Source organism: Parambassis ranga, chromosome 2, assembly GCF_900634625.1.
Source record: "Parambassis ranga chromosome 2, fParRan2.1, whole genome shotgun sequence".
Classification (NCBI taxonomy): domain Eukaryota; kingdom Metazoa; phylum Chordata; class Actinopteri; family Ambassidae; genus Parambassis; species Parambassis ranga.
The window spans coordinates 8,718,594-8,734,393 of NC_041023.1; the positions used below are offsets into that span (position 1 = coordinate 8,718,594).

A 15,800-nucleotide genomic window follows, 5' to 3' on the forward strand; every position below is an offset into this window, starting at 1 on the left:
GACTGAAGAAGTGTTTACACTAGAGTCCATTATCAAGTTTACTCAACAGAGTATACAGCCATATTTTGCTCCTCCCTGCCACCCTCCGCCTGGAGAAGGAAAACTTGGGACAGAAAGGAATCTGCTTCAGACACATAAAAAAACAGTGTGGTGTGTGTTTGCATAATTAACATAATTGAGAATGACTGCTGGGGGCCCCTCCCCTCCACAAAAAAAAATCCTATTTGACAAATTATGTGAATGAATGAGAAGCAAGGCGTTAGCTGGCTCGGCTTCAGGTTCCTGAGCGACACATGGGGTCAAACAGAGTAGATAAGACTAAGCTTATACTGCTGTGCTGTTGGCACAATCACTGTTTAGGCTATCTGCCAAGCAAAACATGTCTGTTTTATCTGAAAGACCTGAAGAATGCCAAAGATGGTAGACTATTGTGTCTTTTGTCATGGCCTGGCTGTGTTTTCCTCCGGCTTAAAATGTTGAGTTGTTTAGTAAGTATTTGGCTCCTGTTCACGGAGCAGCCGGCGAGGAGAGGTTACTCCATGTCATTGGAATCTGTGCACAATGGACCCGGACCCCCCCTCCTCCGCCTGTAGCACCAGCTTGTGAACCCCACTGCTAGAGCTCTGGTTTTACTGACCCCCCCTCCCCAATCCACACACACATACACACAAACAGGGGACTTTGGGTCCCCCACGCAGGCACATACACAGGAGCCCTGAGTGCTGTTTAAATGGCTCCCTTAAGGAGCCATATAAACACCAGTGTTCAATGAAGGCCACGGTTCACATGGAATGCAGCTCTGCTTGTACTGTAGTAAGCAGCACAGCCTCTCTCTCTCTTTCTCTCTCTCTCTCTCCTTATTTGTCTCTCTTCCCTCCCTCTTTAACTCTGATACAGCAAGCTGAGCGTCGTTGCCATGGCACCGCCCGTCAGTTAAAACACGGTCTTTCTCCGGTCTTTCAGTGAGAGATGATCAGTCAGCACGTTGGTGCGCGCAGCAGCAGCGCTGAGTGGTGTGTGTAACTCCGGTGTAGTCTGTCCCGGGATGAGACTGCACCGTCAGTGAGAGGTGAGGTGAGACCAGGTCCATCGTGGAATCACGCAAGGGCACGTCGCACACCTGCGGGAAATAGATGGAGGGACTTATTGAGCCGCACGAGCCGCCACACACAACCGACTGCTTCACCTCCTCTTGTGGTCCACGGGGGAGCGCGCTTGTAAGCTGATTTGACCCGGTAATGTGAATACCACTCCGGGATTAGAGGGTTATTGGGTGAACGACAATGTCCCGCGGCTCGGTCCGGCATTCCCGGCTATTGTTGGCACGGCGGCAGACGCACGGTGCCCGGTCTCACCCGGTTCATCTCCAGTAGCTGTGCTCTGCTCCCGTGTCTCCTCGCTGCGTCGCTGCGGTGGATAGGATGACTTCCTGGCTGCGCACATACGGCGGCGTCCCTCTCTGTCTCCTGCTCTGCTGTTTGGTGGTCGCTGTCTGCGCAGAAGCCTCCAGTGCCGGTGAGTGGAGGCTGGTTAGTGCCACTTGACATCATATCCTATCTACTAGCCTGCATCATGCATCATGTCAGCTACCTTATCAATGCGCATCATCAGCTCTCATCCACATAGGCTCTTTAGAAGAACATTAAGGCAGGAGTCAGTGTCAAAATCAGGGGCCACTCTGACAGACAAAGGCAGATCAGCCTCTTCTGTTAACACTTATTGATCCATTTTAATTAGAAGTTAAAAGCTTCACTCATCCAGGGGTTTGCCTGGGGGCCAGAGTACAAATTGGGTCTGAGTGGGCGACTAAGACCTGCAGCCTTTCTCTGCCCTACATTTAAACTCTGTAGCTCAATAAAGTGTCTGTGGAAAGCCAAGTTCCAGCAGATAAACCATGCAGCTTAGTCTAACACTAACACACCTGTGCACATGAAGCTTGACTTATCATTAGGCAGTTGTTTGTGTGTGGGAATGATCCATTGCAACAACTCAAGCACCTGTTCCCACGCTCCCCACAAGCTGGGTGATACACACTGAAGAGCTCCTCATATGATGAGATGCTAAGTGGTGCTTCGATCATCAAAAGTGTGCGTGACATCTGTAAATATCCACGGGGCACTCAGCTACATGGCTAATGAGTGTTGACATGCACATTCTTTCATATGCTAATCTCCTCTGTTTCTGCCTCCACTTTTTCCTGCAGGTGCCAGTGTGTGTTCGTCGCCCAGCGTCGCTTCTTGTGGAGATTGTCTCAGACGTGGATCGCACTGCGCCTGGTGCTTCAAGGAGGTAGGAGTGTGTATAAAAAGTGTGTTTGTGTCAAAGAAAAAAAGAAAAAGAAACGTGGCAGACACTGAGCAGCATTCCTCAGATGACATGCACCAAAGCTTTGAAGCTGTCCACAAATGTGAATATAATGTGTATGTTAGAGTTTGTGGCCTGCATTCTGACCTTCACGAGTGAAGTGTGCCTGTTTTCCCAGAGACAGAGCCACTATATGGACAGATTTAGTCCTGACCTGATCGCACATATCACTTGCATCTGCCTGTATGTTTGTCTCTATCTGTCTGTCTCGTAAAGTGCCCACCCTAAACCAGCCTTGAGAAGCTGTAAAGCCTGGCAGTGCTGCACCAGTCACCACACACACAGAAATGACACAGGCTAGACCAGACAGTCAACATGTGTGTGTTTACAGACTTCAGGTGCTTTCCCACCCTGTGAACTTCTCTGACATCACAAAAAGGGGACTGCTTCACTATGAGAGCCTTCAGACAACTTCCTACACACACAGTCACGGTTGGACGAGCTTGTACAGTTCTAGTGAATATGCATGTAAAAAGTAATGAGGCAAACACTGCAAGGAAAGTCCCAGGAGGTCGTTGGAGGGTGAATTATAGCCACAGGGATGACCAAAAATATGCAGTATTCAGCCAAGCTTTTAGGTTCAGGCCATGATCACATATTCATCTGCAGTTCCTGCTCTGCTTATAGATTACATTGGTAGATATCCTGTCTTTAAAGGGGCAGTAATAGATTTTATTCCGCTCTCTCTGGTCTTGTTGGTCATTAATAATGCAGTGTAAATGCACATATGCAACTACACAGACTCATGTTTTTGTCCTACTGCACTGTTTCTTACTGGCTTGTACCAAAGGTCACTAATTACTCCTAAGCTACAAAGCATGATTCTGTTGTGGTATGCAGCTGGCTGTGCAATGTTTTTTTAACAACGTGTTAATCAAATTGTATCCTAAAAAAGCTAATTGAGCCATCTTGGCCTGACTTCCATATTGAGATACATACAGAGTGGATCTGGGCATTTTTTTAATACAGTAATTCTCCTGCCAGTGTCACACAATCACAAATCAATACAAATGTATTAGAGGAGAGAGAATGAAAGTGAGTGAAGTGACCGGAATTAGCCATGTTTCCCGGTGTGAAATGAAGCAGCGCGTTTATAACGGAGGGGGTTTTAACTTTCACTTTCAAAGATCACAAAACAGCAGGTAAAATATTAACTGCTTCACAACTTCAACAAACTGAAGGAGTGTGTGTCCACCGTCTACATTAATGTAGTGGAAAGAACTGTGACTGTACAGGGGCTGTATACTCTTCCTTCTGACCTTAAGCTGCTACTCCTCTGATTCACATGTGACTGTACAAAAGGAAAGATTACGGCTGCATAAACCCAACACAGAGAAGAGAGTCAACAGTTTATACGCTTGTATATTTGGCAGCATCAGTGCTTCTGGTCACTGCTGTGCTGGACAAATGAACTGGATCCATTCATCACTTGGGCATAGAGGCAATTGCTCTGGCTTATCTACATGGGTGAAAAAACTGCCCAGCATTTAAGATCGAAGGATAGGGAGCTCTAGAAAGTGCTTCTGAAAAGATGGGTGGATCACCAGACAGTCTGTTCAAACTGTTGATAAAACATATTATAAGATGGCTATATAAAAGGAAAGGAAACATTTCAGGACTCACCACATTGACTTTCAGGACTTTCTGGACGGGGCAGACCTGAGCCAGCGCTGCGACCTGCCGGAGAACCTGCACAGGAAAGGCTGTGGGTGGGAGTTTATTGAGCAGCCTGAGGTCAAGGTGGAGGTCAACGCCACCATCAGCAGTACACAAGTGTCCCCAGGAGACATCAGCATCACCCTCAGGCCAGGTAGACAGCAGCTGTGAATATGACTGAATTGTTTTTAAGTTGCAGAGGTAAAATTGAAAGTTTCATTTTGTATTGTGTGTTTGCTTATACAGGCTCAGAGGCCAGTTTCATTGTGGCTGTGAAGCAGCTGGCGCGTTATCCAGTCGATCTGTACTACCTGGTCGATGTATCAGCTTCTATGCAGGACAACCTTGATCATGTAGGTGTTAAAACACACACCTCTGTTCACCAGTCTTTTTCTTATGAACAATTCATTACCTACAAAAATAGCCTCCTTCATCCTTCTCATTCTGCCTCATTTATCTCTTCTCCATCTTGCTGTCCTCCAGCTGAAGACGGTGGGCGTAGCTCTGTCTCTTCGTATGATGGAGCACTCCTCAGACCTGTGGCTGGGTTTTGGCTCATTTGTGGACAAACCCGTCTCTCCTTATATCAACGTCCATCCGTCTAAGATCAACAACCCCTGCAGGTGAGACAAAGACAAACACTTATTATTTTATTCAGACAGAAATGTCTCTGTGATGATTTGAGTGCTTGTAAAGAAGCCCAACAAGCTGGCCTCATTAGCTGTTCTCAATTTTGTGTGACTCAGCCAGAGACTTATTAGCTGTTGAGGACAATATTGCTAAAGGCGATGTGCTGTGTTGGAGAGACTGCAATGCAGACATTCCTGCGTGTTCCAATTGAAAACACTGTTATTTCTCTTGCTACAGTGATTATGAGATCCGCTGTCGACCTGCCCACGGCTTCCACCATGTTCTTAGTATGACTGGAAATATGAGCGAGTTCACACGTGTGATCAAACGCCAGCGCATCTCTGGAAATATGGACACACCTGAAGGAGGACTTGATGCTATGTTGCAAGCCGCTGTCTGCCAGGTGTGTGTGTGTGTCTTATATACATATAAACCTATAAAGAGTATTTTCAGTTTAGAATCCGGAGTCAGGATGGCAGTGAAAGAAGCATTTATTATTAGTAGAATGGTGGCACTGACTCAGCAATAAAAACTACCACTGGAATGTCAGTTAGTAATGACAACACTGCACAGTTATGGCAGACACACACATGCAGATTCACAAGTTGTTATACTACGGCTGCAGGAGGGCAGTGACTCACAGCATGCAGGGGGGCCCCGGGTAACCAGTTTGCAGGGAAACACCTCGGTGGTCATGAGTCTAGAAATAGACTCTCCATTATGTCAGACCTACCCTAGGTTTCCTTAAATATACACACATGCAGGCACTGTCCCACTTTCTCACACTGTCTGTCATGAGTCACAGATATAAACAGTGAGACTCTGCGATTCTGCTGCCTTTCCTTTAATTGGGCATTACAGAGAGACCTGATCATCATGGAAACTAATGCAGTTCAGATGGGTGAAATGTTTGAATAGACATTTTTTACCACAGTTGTAAATCTTTAAAAACATGAAGCATGCACAGTTTTTCCACATGAATCTATGTGAATGCTGATAAATGGTGATTTACACAGAATAGAAAAAGAGGGGGATTACCAAAAAACCCCTAAACAGACTCCAGGTGTAGGTCTGTGGTTTAGTTAGGTCCCAGTAAGATTGTACAGATAAACAGAAAATAACTGTCCTGATTTATTTCTGTCTGTGTTGTAGAGGGCAATTGGTTGGCGTCCAGAAGCCAAACGTCTGCTACTCCTGATGACTGACCAGCCTTCTCACCTCGCCCTGGACAGCCGGCTAGCAGGGATAGTGGTGCCACATGATGGGCTGTGTCACCTGGAGAATAACGTCTACACAGGGAGCACAAGGATGGTAAGAGAAGGATAGGAGGACTGAACCCTTAAATCTCACTGTTCACATGAGCTGGAGACGTAATTAGGTCTCCAGTTCAGTCAGGATGACTTGAGGCAAAGTTGATTTCAGTACTTCCGGCGTGCTACAGGAAATAGGAGTCATATGCAAGCAGACACACACAGTCAGTATCAGTTCAAAGTCCCAGTGCATAAGCTGATCTCATTGCCAGCCCACACTGGACAGATCTTACACAGCGCACCAAATTTAAACTTTTAATCTGCCTATACCCTTCCTCTGCTTCATTCTGCAAGCTGCTTTACAGCCCACCTTCACCCCAGCTTCTCCTGTCCTGATCAATGCCACACCTCATGTCAATGATGCCTGCTCTGTAAAATAGAGTTGGGTTAAAATGACTGATTTAGGTGTGTAATAGCTGTGCTAACTCTTTTTCAGGACCATCCCAGTTTGGGTCAGTTGTCTGATAAGCTGCTAGAAAACCATATCTACTCCATCTTCGCTGTGGAGAAGCAGCAGTTCCAGTGGTATGAGGTAATATGTCTAACAAATAACACAAATACTTTAGAATTAAAAAAGATAAAGTATTTTTCTTCATCTCTTTTATCCCTTTCCTTTTCTAGGAGATTGTGCACCTGCTACCTGGCTCCCACCTAGGAAAGCTTGGCCTCTTCCATGCTCCGAACCTTATAGAGCTGGTGGTGGATGCATACAAGGTACAAACTATTCACCTATTTGAGTCACTAGTGAAATGTTGGAAAGATGAGTAGAGTGAACAGGACAGCAAAATCTGGGTTTATGCGCCCCCACATTCCTGGCTGAGCTCGATTTCCCTTGACTTGTTTAATCATGCAGGCTGACTAATAGCACATTCCTGTTTGCTGAAAAACGCCTGGGAATCACCGATATCAATTATAATTGTGTGTGCTAACTGAAAAATAAATCAAAGAAGTTGAGAAAACAGAAGATCATTGTAGTAGATTAAGGTTTTAAAAACACAAAAACATGTAAGGCCTCATTTGTGTGTGTGAAGGGTTCAGTTGGCAGCGGTCTCTAGGCTATAATCTCGCCTCAGGCACAGTGCTCCATTGTTTGCTTCGAGAATCTGCCGAATCCACAGATCCATGTGCGCAGCCACGCATACGTGCAGACACACACAGGCAGCGGAGCCTGAACAGAAGCTGGCATTATCATGGCTATCAGATCCCCGCGGAAACCCAGTGTCCTCCTAATCACAGACGAATACAAAGATGCTATTTTTGGCCTCAACTCCTTGTTCCCATAAATCCCCCAGGATTTCAGGAAAAAAAGAAGGAACAACAATAGGGGCTTTATTGGTGACATGTGACAACTTTAATTAATCAGAGCTTTCCCTTTCTGTTATGTTTTCCCCCTTTGTGTCACTGCTTTCATTCTGTTTTGTTTCCTTACAATAACACAAGTTGAATGTCATATCACACAGTGAAGTTAATGTTAAATGTGTTTTCTCGTTCTGCCCAGAGGTTGTTGTCGGAGGTAGCAGTGTCAGTGTCAGTGGAGGATAAGGCAGTCAGCAGGTACTGGGTGTCTGTATCTCCTATATGTCCCGACGGATCCACCGCCAAGGACCAGAGCTGCTCGGGGGTGCAGCCAGACCAGACGGTAAATACAAAATCAGGACACAGCAATATCAGATCATATGACCTGAAACATTTAGCACATAATTTACACATTCATCTTTGAATTAAGGTTTGACAGCTGTCACAGGACATTTATTGGTTGTATCATGAATTACATCCAACCATGCTCACACCCCTCATCACTGAGAGCCTTACGTGATGGGAAAAGATTTGGTAAATAATCCCAAATTGAGCGGATTACAGGCTGCATTTAACAGGAAAACATTTCCATGTGATTCTGTGACCCTTTGTCATAAAATCCTTACCTTGTCTAATATAAGAACCAAATAGGACATTTGAATATAGAAATGGGTCATTGGACATGCACTGCCTGATACCTGTTCCATTATCTACCAAAAAAGAAAAGCTCTACACAGCCTTCCCCACTCTTTTTGAAACTTCTCAGCTTTTCGCCCGCAGCAGTAATGATTACACAGAAGGCTACAGTCTAAAAATGTTCAGCTGCACACACTGTTTTGGTACTAATTATAACATATTCAGAACATTTTTTTTCACTCCCTTAACTGCCTCTGAGACTTGTCTCCTCTGTAACCTTTTGTTACTTTATCGAACGCCGAGATATGCTCAAAAGTTTCTACATTGTACAACGAGACTGAAGCTCAGGCCTTTAATCCATGGGTGGATTAAAGTGAATTACGGAAAGTACCGACACTTACCAGAAAGGTGATAAAAACAAAGTTTGTGTTCTCAAAGCCTTGGCACGCACAATTTTCCACATTAGTAATGTCAATAAGATATTTATCTCATTTATCTTTGAATCTTGTGCAGCTATTTAGGACTTATTTCAGGAGGAAGTTTAGAATTTTATCTATGCACCACATAGTTGTTAAACTACACAATGACCAACATGCCACCAATATAGCCACACTACTATATAACTAAAACTGAAATATCTCCTATTTCATTCACCGTTCTGTTTTGCTATACAGGTCTACTTCAATGTCACAATTGGCCTGCGCTCCTGTCCTGGTGACGATAAAGATGAAGATATCACAGTAATGGTCCGCCCGGTCGGTTACAATGAGTCCACTGTCGTCAGGATTCACTCTAAATGTCACTGCAGATGTGGACAAGCAGGACACTGTCATGACAACAACCAGTCGCCATGCACTGAGCTTCAACATGGCACCAGCCAGCAGCAGAGCACAGAGCTTGGACAGATTAAGAACCCAGATCCAAGAAGGAACTGCAGAGCAGATGGGGCTGATGTGGACTGCAGTGGTCGCGGAGTGTGTCACTGTGGGAAGTGTGTGTGTGACCATAGCAGGCTTGGGACAGTACATGGGAAATACTGTGAGATGGACGACTTTTCCTGCCCATATGAAGGTGGACTGCCATGTGGAGGTAAAAGGGACACGCCTAAGTTTTAAGCTTTGTTTTATTTTTGTGCGCTGTGTAAAACAATGTTCACACCCTTTCCTCTCATCTCTGTGTGTCCCTGTCAGGGCGAGGTGTGTGTAAGTCAGGTGAGTGTGTGTGCGAGCATGGCTGGACAGGTGACAGCTGTGACTGTGCTGTCTCCACAACAACCTGCCAGTCGCCAAATGGCGTGCTCTGCAGCGGGAAAGGCAGGTGTGTGTGTGGCAAGTGTGTATGTGATGACCCCCAGTACAGTGGAGACTTCTGTGAGAGATGTCCTGTGTGCCAAAGCACCTGCCAATCGCACTGGTCAGTTTCTACACAAAGCATGATGGGAGTTCTAACAAAGCTTGATGTATGTTGTAGGTAATTTGTTGTGTTTATCTGTGTATGTCTCCTCTACAGGAAGTGTGTGAAATGCCACATTTCTCATGGTCTTACACAAAAAGAGGCAGGAGACTGCAATCACACCTGTGCACTACTGGCCAACTACATGGATGATGCATCAGGTACGGTCAGGAGATTCTGTCTTGAGCACACTTTTACATATTGTTAGTTTTTTGGTGTTACAATAGGCCTAATTTTGAAGCAAAGTGAGGTTGCACCTAGAAGCACACAATTACCTATGTCATAGTACATATATTTTTCTTCACTAAATTCAGCTTGGAAATAGGTCCTTTAGTGGCAGTTCCTGCAGTCAGGGTTCCTGTGATGGAAAAATGCCAAAAGGGCCCCTAAAAGACATGACACCACCTATATATAGAGCTATACAACTGATCAATTATGTTTATGAGTCTGGTTCTGGGTCATTAGCTCTCTCTCTTCTCAGGTCAAGCAGGGGAGATTCAGTGTGTGTACATCAGTCATGACCGCTGTCGTTATCCCTTTCAAACCAGCTCACAGTCTGGTCAGACTCAGCTTTACATCAGCACAAGACCAGGTATGTTAATACACAAACACACACACACTTTCATTCGAGGTCACTTCCGCTGCTACCATTGCTCCACTACTACACCCTGGTGTATTTGAGTCAGCAAGCCTGCTGTCAGTGTTACAGCTGTATTTTACATTTCCCCTCAGTTCCCAGTACACTTTTGCTGATTTTCTCAGCCATACACACACACACACATACATCTTAAAATCCAACAAATACACACATGCCCTGGGTTACACACACACATTATTGCACATCCAAGTGTTACAGTTCATCCCCGCCTTCCCAATTTTTGGAACAGCACCACTCATTGTGTCCCCCCTCCACAGCCCTCATGCTCTCCCTAAACCCAACGGGACAGTCTCTTCCTGCTCACACCCACTCCTCCTGGGTGCAGCAGGAGCCAGGTCTCCATGGTAACGCTGTTACAAAATGTCAGAGCACTCTTTGGGCCCTTTGTGTTGAGCGATCAGCCCGTCATACACACATGCTCCCCAGCAGATACACAGCCAGCTAACTGTTTCAGCACAGCACCACTGGCACAGCTGCCTCTGACTGAGCACTGTGTGTCTTAGAAAATAGCTCACAACATTTAGGTAATGTGCTGTAGAACCGGTCTGAGGTACACAAACCTTTACTGTGATACTTTCCTAATATGGTTCAGTCTCAAGGACTAATAGAGACTGATGTTACAAGCAGTATTAGGCAACAACACTAAAACCAATCAACATACAGAGGCAGCTTGTTTTAAGGTTATGCCGTCATGCTCGCTAGGCCAACAAATCTACTTTAACTAATAACATAAGCCCAGCTTAACTCTGCAGCAAGTCTCTCAAATCTTAGAGCGGCACTTTTCGTTTTTTTTAAAACAACTTAATTAGTCATGCTGATGAAAACTGATCTGCTGGGTGTTATCATCTATATGTCTTCTATATAGACAATCCACACATTTGTAATCCCATCCCCTATGGCATCAGATATAATAAAAATATAAACCTTTACGGGACTGCCTGTTTACGTGTGTCTACAATGTGGTCACAAGAGATTTTTTTATTGTAACTTCACTATGTGTGTGTCCACAGAGTGTGTCAGCAGCGACCGATGGGTACGAACCTTCCTGAGTGTGTGCGCCCTGACGGTACTGTGTGGGCTGGTGGTGGTGGCTGTGTCCCGATTGCTGCTGCAAAAGAGGAAGTGGTCACCAGAGGGTGCTGCTGGAGACGCAGGCTACCATTGCACTGGAAAGGTTAGCTGTCAAATGCCAGTCAAAGTTGGATTTCAATTTAGAGGAGACTAGGTTTCCTTGGAGACATAGGAAAGCCTCAGAGACCTCTTATTCATTAGGATGTTTATGTTAATGTGTTCTGTCTGCTGAAATCCAGAGTGAGACATTTGAGCCTGCTCTTAGACGTACAGCTGCATTTTACATTTCCTCTCAACTCCCAGCTCAGCATCTACACTTTCCAGATATTTGACCTTACAGTGACATAAGTGAGAGAGGAAGAAGTAGATGGAAATTTGTGGATGTGGTGTGGGGGGCTGCCTGTAAACAGTGTGTGCTTAAACGCATCTATCTCAGTAACACCTAAAATCTTACTCCTCCAGGATCTGTCTTACATCCCAACAACCAATGAGAAGACTGTTACCTACAGGCGGGACCGTCCACCTGACCGCCCTGTGGAGATGCACATCCAGGTTTCTAAGATGCCCCTCGGTGACCCCTGGCAGTGCTAGGCAGACGCCAATGTCAGAAGGAAGGCAGCAGAGACATAGAGAAGGAAAGCTGGACTAAAGACTTCTTTTCTGCCTCCTAACCTTCATACATTTCCAACCCCACTGCATATGGAAGACTGACGATGGTAAACTAAACCACAAAACCTCCATGGATTTATACATGTAACATGAAAAACTCTCAAAGACTGAACGACTAAAGTGGCCAGTATCCTGGAAGTCAAAAGAGCACAAGACACCCACATCTTCTTCCTCTGAAAGGTGATCATTCCTTGCTTTTTAGCCATGCAGCATTACTGCTCTAATGTATGTGTGTGTGAGGGAGAAAGAGTGTGTGAGTGTGTGGTGCATGTAGGTACATTTATGCTTGTTATTTATAATTTTATAGTGAAAACACTACACATGTTGTGATTGGGCAAGACTGCCAACAATCCAGCAGTACTGTCTCCCTGTCTTAGTCTGCCCCCATGTGGTCTGAATAATGTAAGACACTTTGTCTCAAATAATAGACATTACTGACCTCAGCTGTATTCTTTAAGATACTACAATGCCTTTTTTAAAGTTTGATTACATTTTCTTATCTTTTAAATATTTTTTTCTTGCAGTAGAATCAGTAGATTGATTTGATTGTCTGTTGTTAAGAATCTGGTTAGATTTGCACAAGAACAATTGTTTTGCATTATACTACTGAGAACTGTGGGGGGGGGGGGGGGGTTGGACAGGAAAGTAGTACTGGTCAAATGCTTGGATTGCTATATGTTGGGCATTAAATAGTGCATTTGAAGCTAATGTAACAAATACACAGGAACACTGGAAAAACAAAGGACTGAGAATCATAATTAAAATGCAGACCTGTTAACGGTTTAGATGGGATCAACCTGTCTACATCCAAATTGTGTCTGCTGATCATGACCTGCTGACTTTCTACAGAATCAGACTAACTCCCGAGCAAAGGTATAAAGCAGCTGTATGATTCAGAGGTGGACTTTCACTCCTCACTCCTCTCAAGCACTAGAGGAGCTCCTCTGACTCCAGGCTGTCAGCTACACAGCATGTTGTGAGACTCACTTCCTGTTCCTTGTTTTGATTTGTATTTAACACAGTGTTGTTTACAGCAATAGCTGCTCTACTTTATTCTAAGTTGGGAACACTAATGATTATTTATTATGATTCTATTATGTTTCTTCCCGTTTTTTACTTGATGTTTTGTTCCATTTTATGAGAAGGCTACTTGAGTCACAGGTACTGTCTAACCATGTGAATAATTCAGCAATAAGGCATTAATCATCTCATCTGACCAGACACTGAGTTCGGAATAACAACAGCACTTTTCTATGTAGTTTTGCTGTCAATTAATGTGACTGTTGTGTAGCATGATTGTTTTCATTGCAATAAAAATGTGCAAGATTTTTAAATCATTTCTTTTAAATGATCAAGCGCCAATCAGATTCATACTGCTTCAGTTTGTTAGTGTGTGTGGTTGTGTTGTTATTCACTTGAAAGCTAATAGATCTCTCAAATCTTTGAAACTCTACAGCCATCAGTCTTGAAGTGAACATGTAAGATAATTTTGGAACACAGCATATTTGTGATGTAGCACTCCACAGAGGATGTCAGCACACTTTTGCAAACAGAAGGAGTATGATTGCCTCAGTGAGGTTTTAGTTTAAAAGAATATTTTGTGGTACACCAAAGCACACAAGTTATGTCTAACTGTTGCATTGCAGGTTAGGACACATGTGGAGCAAAATGGACACTAGGTGGAGATGCACACCAAGGCAGCAGGGAAAAGAGTTACTGATCACACTAAACACACAAAAAAGCCTAAGATCCTGTTCTGACACAACCCAAACCCCCGACCAGACATCTCTAATAAACTCAACTAAAATATTATTCCATTTGCTGCGTGTTTGCTTTGATAATTGCTGATCAGAGTGTACATAAAGGAGGCTTATACACAACGAATCGTCCTGCCAGTCAATTTTAAAAAACACATTGAAGAATTAAACATGAATTCACATGGTAAACAGACCCACTTCAATATGCTGAATGACAAAATAACTCACATCCCAAAGAGTTAAAAAATAAAGTAAGTAAAAAATAGAAACAAAAAAAAGAAAGTAGTAAAAAATCCCAAAATGTCCTGTTTTATTGATACCAGTCATATTTTACAAGAACAGATAAGTTATTTAATCTAACCATACAGATTTAAAGATAGCCTTAAATATTATGCAACAGTGTCCAGGAAAATTCCAAATAATGTTGTACTTGTTTTAAAGATCATATAAATAAGGCGAATGCAACATATGTTCGAATAAATGATAAACTGCAGAATAAATTCTGAAGGATAAAACAGATGAGGTATAAGTAGACACGTTCATCCACAAGTTAACCATAAAGTGCCGTTTCAGTTTTTAAGTGTCCAAGAAGACATCAACTCAGGCTGGTACAGTGTAAAATGTCCACGTGTTGCTCGCTGTGTAAATTATTCCACGGGTCACTGATCCCCGCTGCTCACGCGCAGTCCGGGAGATGGGCTCGGGCTACCTGGGACGCTGTTGTCCGTGTCGCTGCTCCCTTTGCCTGCTCCCGGTTCTCCGCCATCCTCCGAGGCCTCCGCGCTGTGCGTCCTCGCGTGCTTGCTGAGGTGGTCGGAGCGCATGAATCGTTTGTGGCAGATGTTGCACTCAAAGCGCTTCTCCCCGGTGTGCGTGCGCAAATGCCGCTGGAGCTCGTCCGAGCGCGTGAAGCGTTTCCCGCAGAAGAGCCAGTTACAGACGAACGGCCTCTCTCCGGTGTGCCAGCGCAGGTGGGCCTTAAGGTGGGAGGTTTTACCGTAAACTTTTCCACAACCGGGGATGTGGCAGCTGTGCATGCCCCTCCGCCGGGGACTTGTGCCACCCTGGCCAAGGCTCTCCGCCTCCTGGCAGTTCGGGCAGTCGCACGTTGCTCTACCGGAGTAGCGCCGTGAGGAGGAGCGGGAGGACGCGGGCAGAGAAACGACTGTGGTTCCCGTCAGAGTAGGTGGCGCAGAAGTCGTAGACTCTGTGTAGGTCGTCGGGACAGGTGGCCTGAAGCCGTCAAACAGGTGCTGTGTGGCGGGGATCAGGTGCTGAGAGGCACCAGGGCTGAAGGCAGAGCTGTAATCATTGCTGTAACCGCTTAGGGAAGAGGGTAACCCGGCTGGGCTCTGCGTGTCTACCCAGCTGGAGCCCATGTCCCACCAAGCAGGAGACCCATTGCTGACTTCCGTCACAGGCTTTAACCATGAATCATATGGATGCGCATGCATCCTCGGATATATCCCCGGGATGCCTTCCACCGAGGAGGGGAATTTGGTGAGAAACACAGGCCGCTGTGCATGCGTGGAATCGTTAACAGTGCTGTCCGAAGGCAGAGTGCTTTGGTATACAGAGTAATCATTTCCTAAATGAGAACTGGCAGCTGTCACAGAGAAAGCGCTACAGGCTTCCGTGATTCTGCTTCCACTCTTAGAGGTCCCGGAGGAAACGCCAAGCGAGGTGAAGCAGGTGCCCAAGGTGCTGGTGCCCTGGGCGCTCCCTTTCCATGGGTGAAATCCCTTGATGAGTCCTGGGGCTCCATCGGAAAGTGCAGGAGAGCAGGAGGGACTGGGTCCACCGATTCTGCTGCAGGTAGCGGCCAGCATGGCCAGAGGAGTGCTGCCAAGCCGCGGTTCTTCCTGGGGGGAACAAACGCACATTTAGTCCAGCACATGGCACGCGTAAATACGCACGGAATAAACCATGTAAGTCAGAGCGCACAGGCAAGTGTTTCTTTATGCATTATTTTGTTTTTCTCAAAGTATGAAGTATAAAAATAAACGTCACCAAAATTACACTGAAAAATAGACGAAGAGAAGATTTTAACAGATCAGCGAGCAGTAATCGTGAATATTGCCAATTCATTAACGGACTGTGATATTAAATACCTCAAACTATGAAATTAAAGAAATAAAAATACACACAACTTTTTAGGATTTTAGATTTTTTTAAATAAAACGAATTTTACAGCAGATATCTACAGAAATGTAAACTTACCCCTAGCAGTGTAGCAGCCATGGACTGTGCGGTGAATCTTCGGCAGAAGGGGAGGTGAGTGTGTGTGTGAGTGAGTGAGAG

The 15,800-nt window shown here is 45.0% G+C and overlaps 2 protein-coding genes across 2 annotated transcripts; one reads left to right on the plus strand and one right to left on the minus strand.

Annotated features, from left to right (window-relative positions):
• Window positions 1–976: 976 nt before the first annotated feature.
• On the plus strand, window positions 977–12,204 carry itgb8 (integrin, beta 8). The gene is made up of 16 exons (XM_028397911.1): window positions 977–1,515; window positions 2,204–2,289; window positions 4,003–4,174; window positions 4,267–4,373; window positions 4,504–4,643; window positions 4,888–5,053; window positions 5,803–5,961; window positions 6,397–6,492; window positions 6,582–6,674; window positions 7,459–7,599; window positions 8,567–8,981; window positions 9,083–9,305; window positions 9,402–9,505; window positions 9,826–9,936; window positions 11,013–11,176; window positions 11,536–12,204. Exons 1-16 carry the CDS (start codon window positions 1,422–1,424, stop codon window positions 11,662–11,664), a joined length of 2,400 nt encoding a protein of 799 aa, XP_028253712.1. The 5' UTR covers window positions 977–1,421; the 3' UTR covers window positions 11,665–12,204.
• Window positions 12,205–14,158: 1,954 nt separating this feature from the next.
• On the minus strand, window positions 14,159–15,800 carry sp8a (sp8 transcription factor a). The gene is made up of 2 exons (XM_028400053.1): window positions 15,720–15,800; window positions 14,159–15,361 (listed from the first exon to the last, which is right to left on the minus strand). Exons 1-2 carry the CDS (start codon window positions 15,738–15,740, stop codon window positions 14,159–14,161), a joined length of 1,224 nt encoding a protein of 407 aa, XP_028255854.1. The 5' UTR covers window positions 15,741–15,800.

What these genes read in the sequence shown, in the direction of transcription:
- sp8a (XM_028400053.1), bottom strand. Translation starts at nt 15,740, where the DNA reads ATGGCTGCTACACTGCTAGGG. An exon ending in TGGCTGCTACACTGCTAGGG is followed by an intron (nt 15,362 to 15,719) that starts GTAAGTTTACAT and finishes TGTTCCCCCCAG; the next exon opens with GAAGAACCGCGGCTTGGCAG.
- itgb8 (XM_028397911.1), top strand. Translation starts at nt 1,422, where the DNA reads ATGACTTCCTGGCTGCGCACATACGGCGGCGTCCCTCTCTGTCTCCTG. An exon ending in AAGATCAACAACCCCTGCAG is followed by an intron (nt 4,644 to 4,887) that starts GTGAGACAAAGA and finishes CTCTTGCTACAG; the next exon opens with TGATTATGAGATCCGCTGTC. An exon ending in AGCAGTTCCAGTGGTATGAG is followed by an intron (nt 6,493 to 6,581) that starts GTAATATGTCTA and finishes TTCCTTTTCTAG; the next exon opens with GAGATTGTGCACCTGCTACC.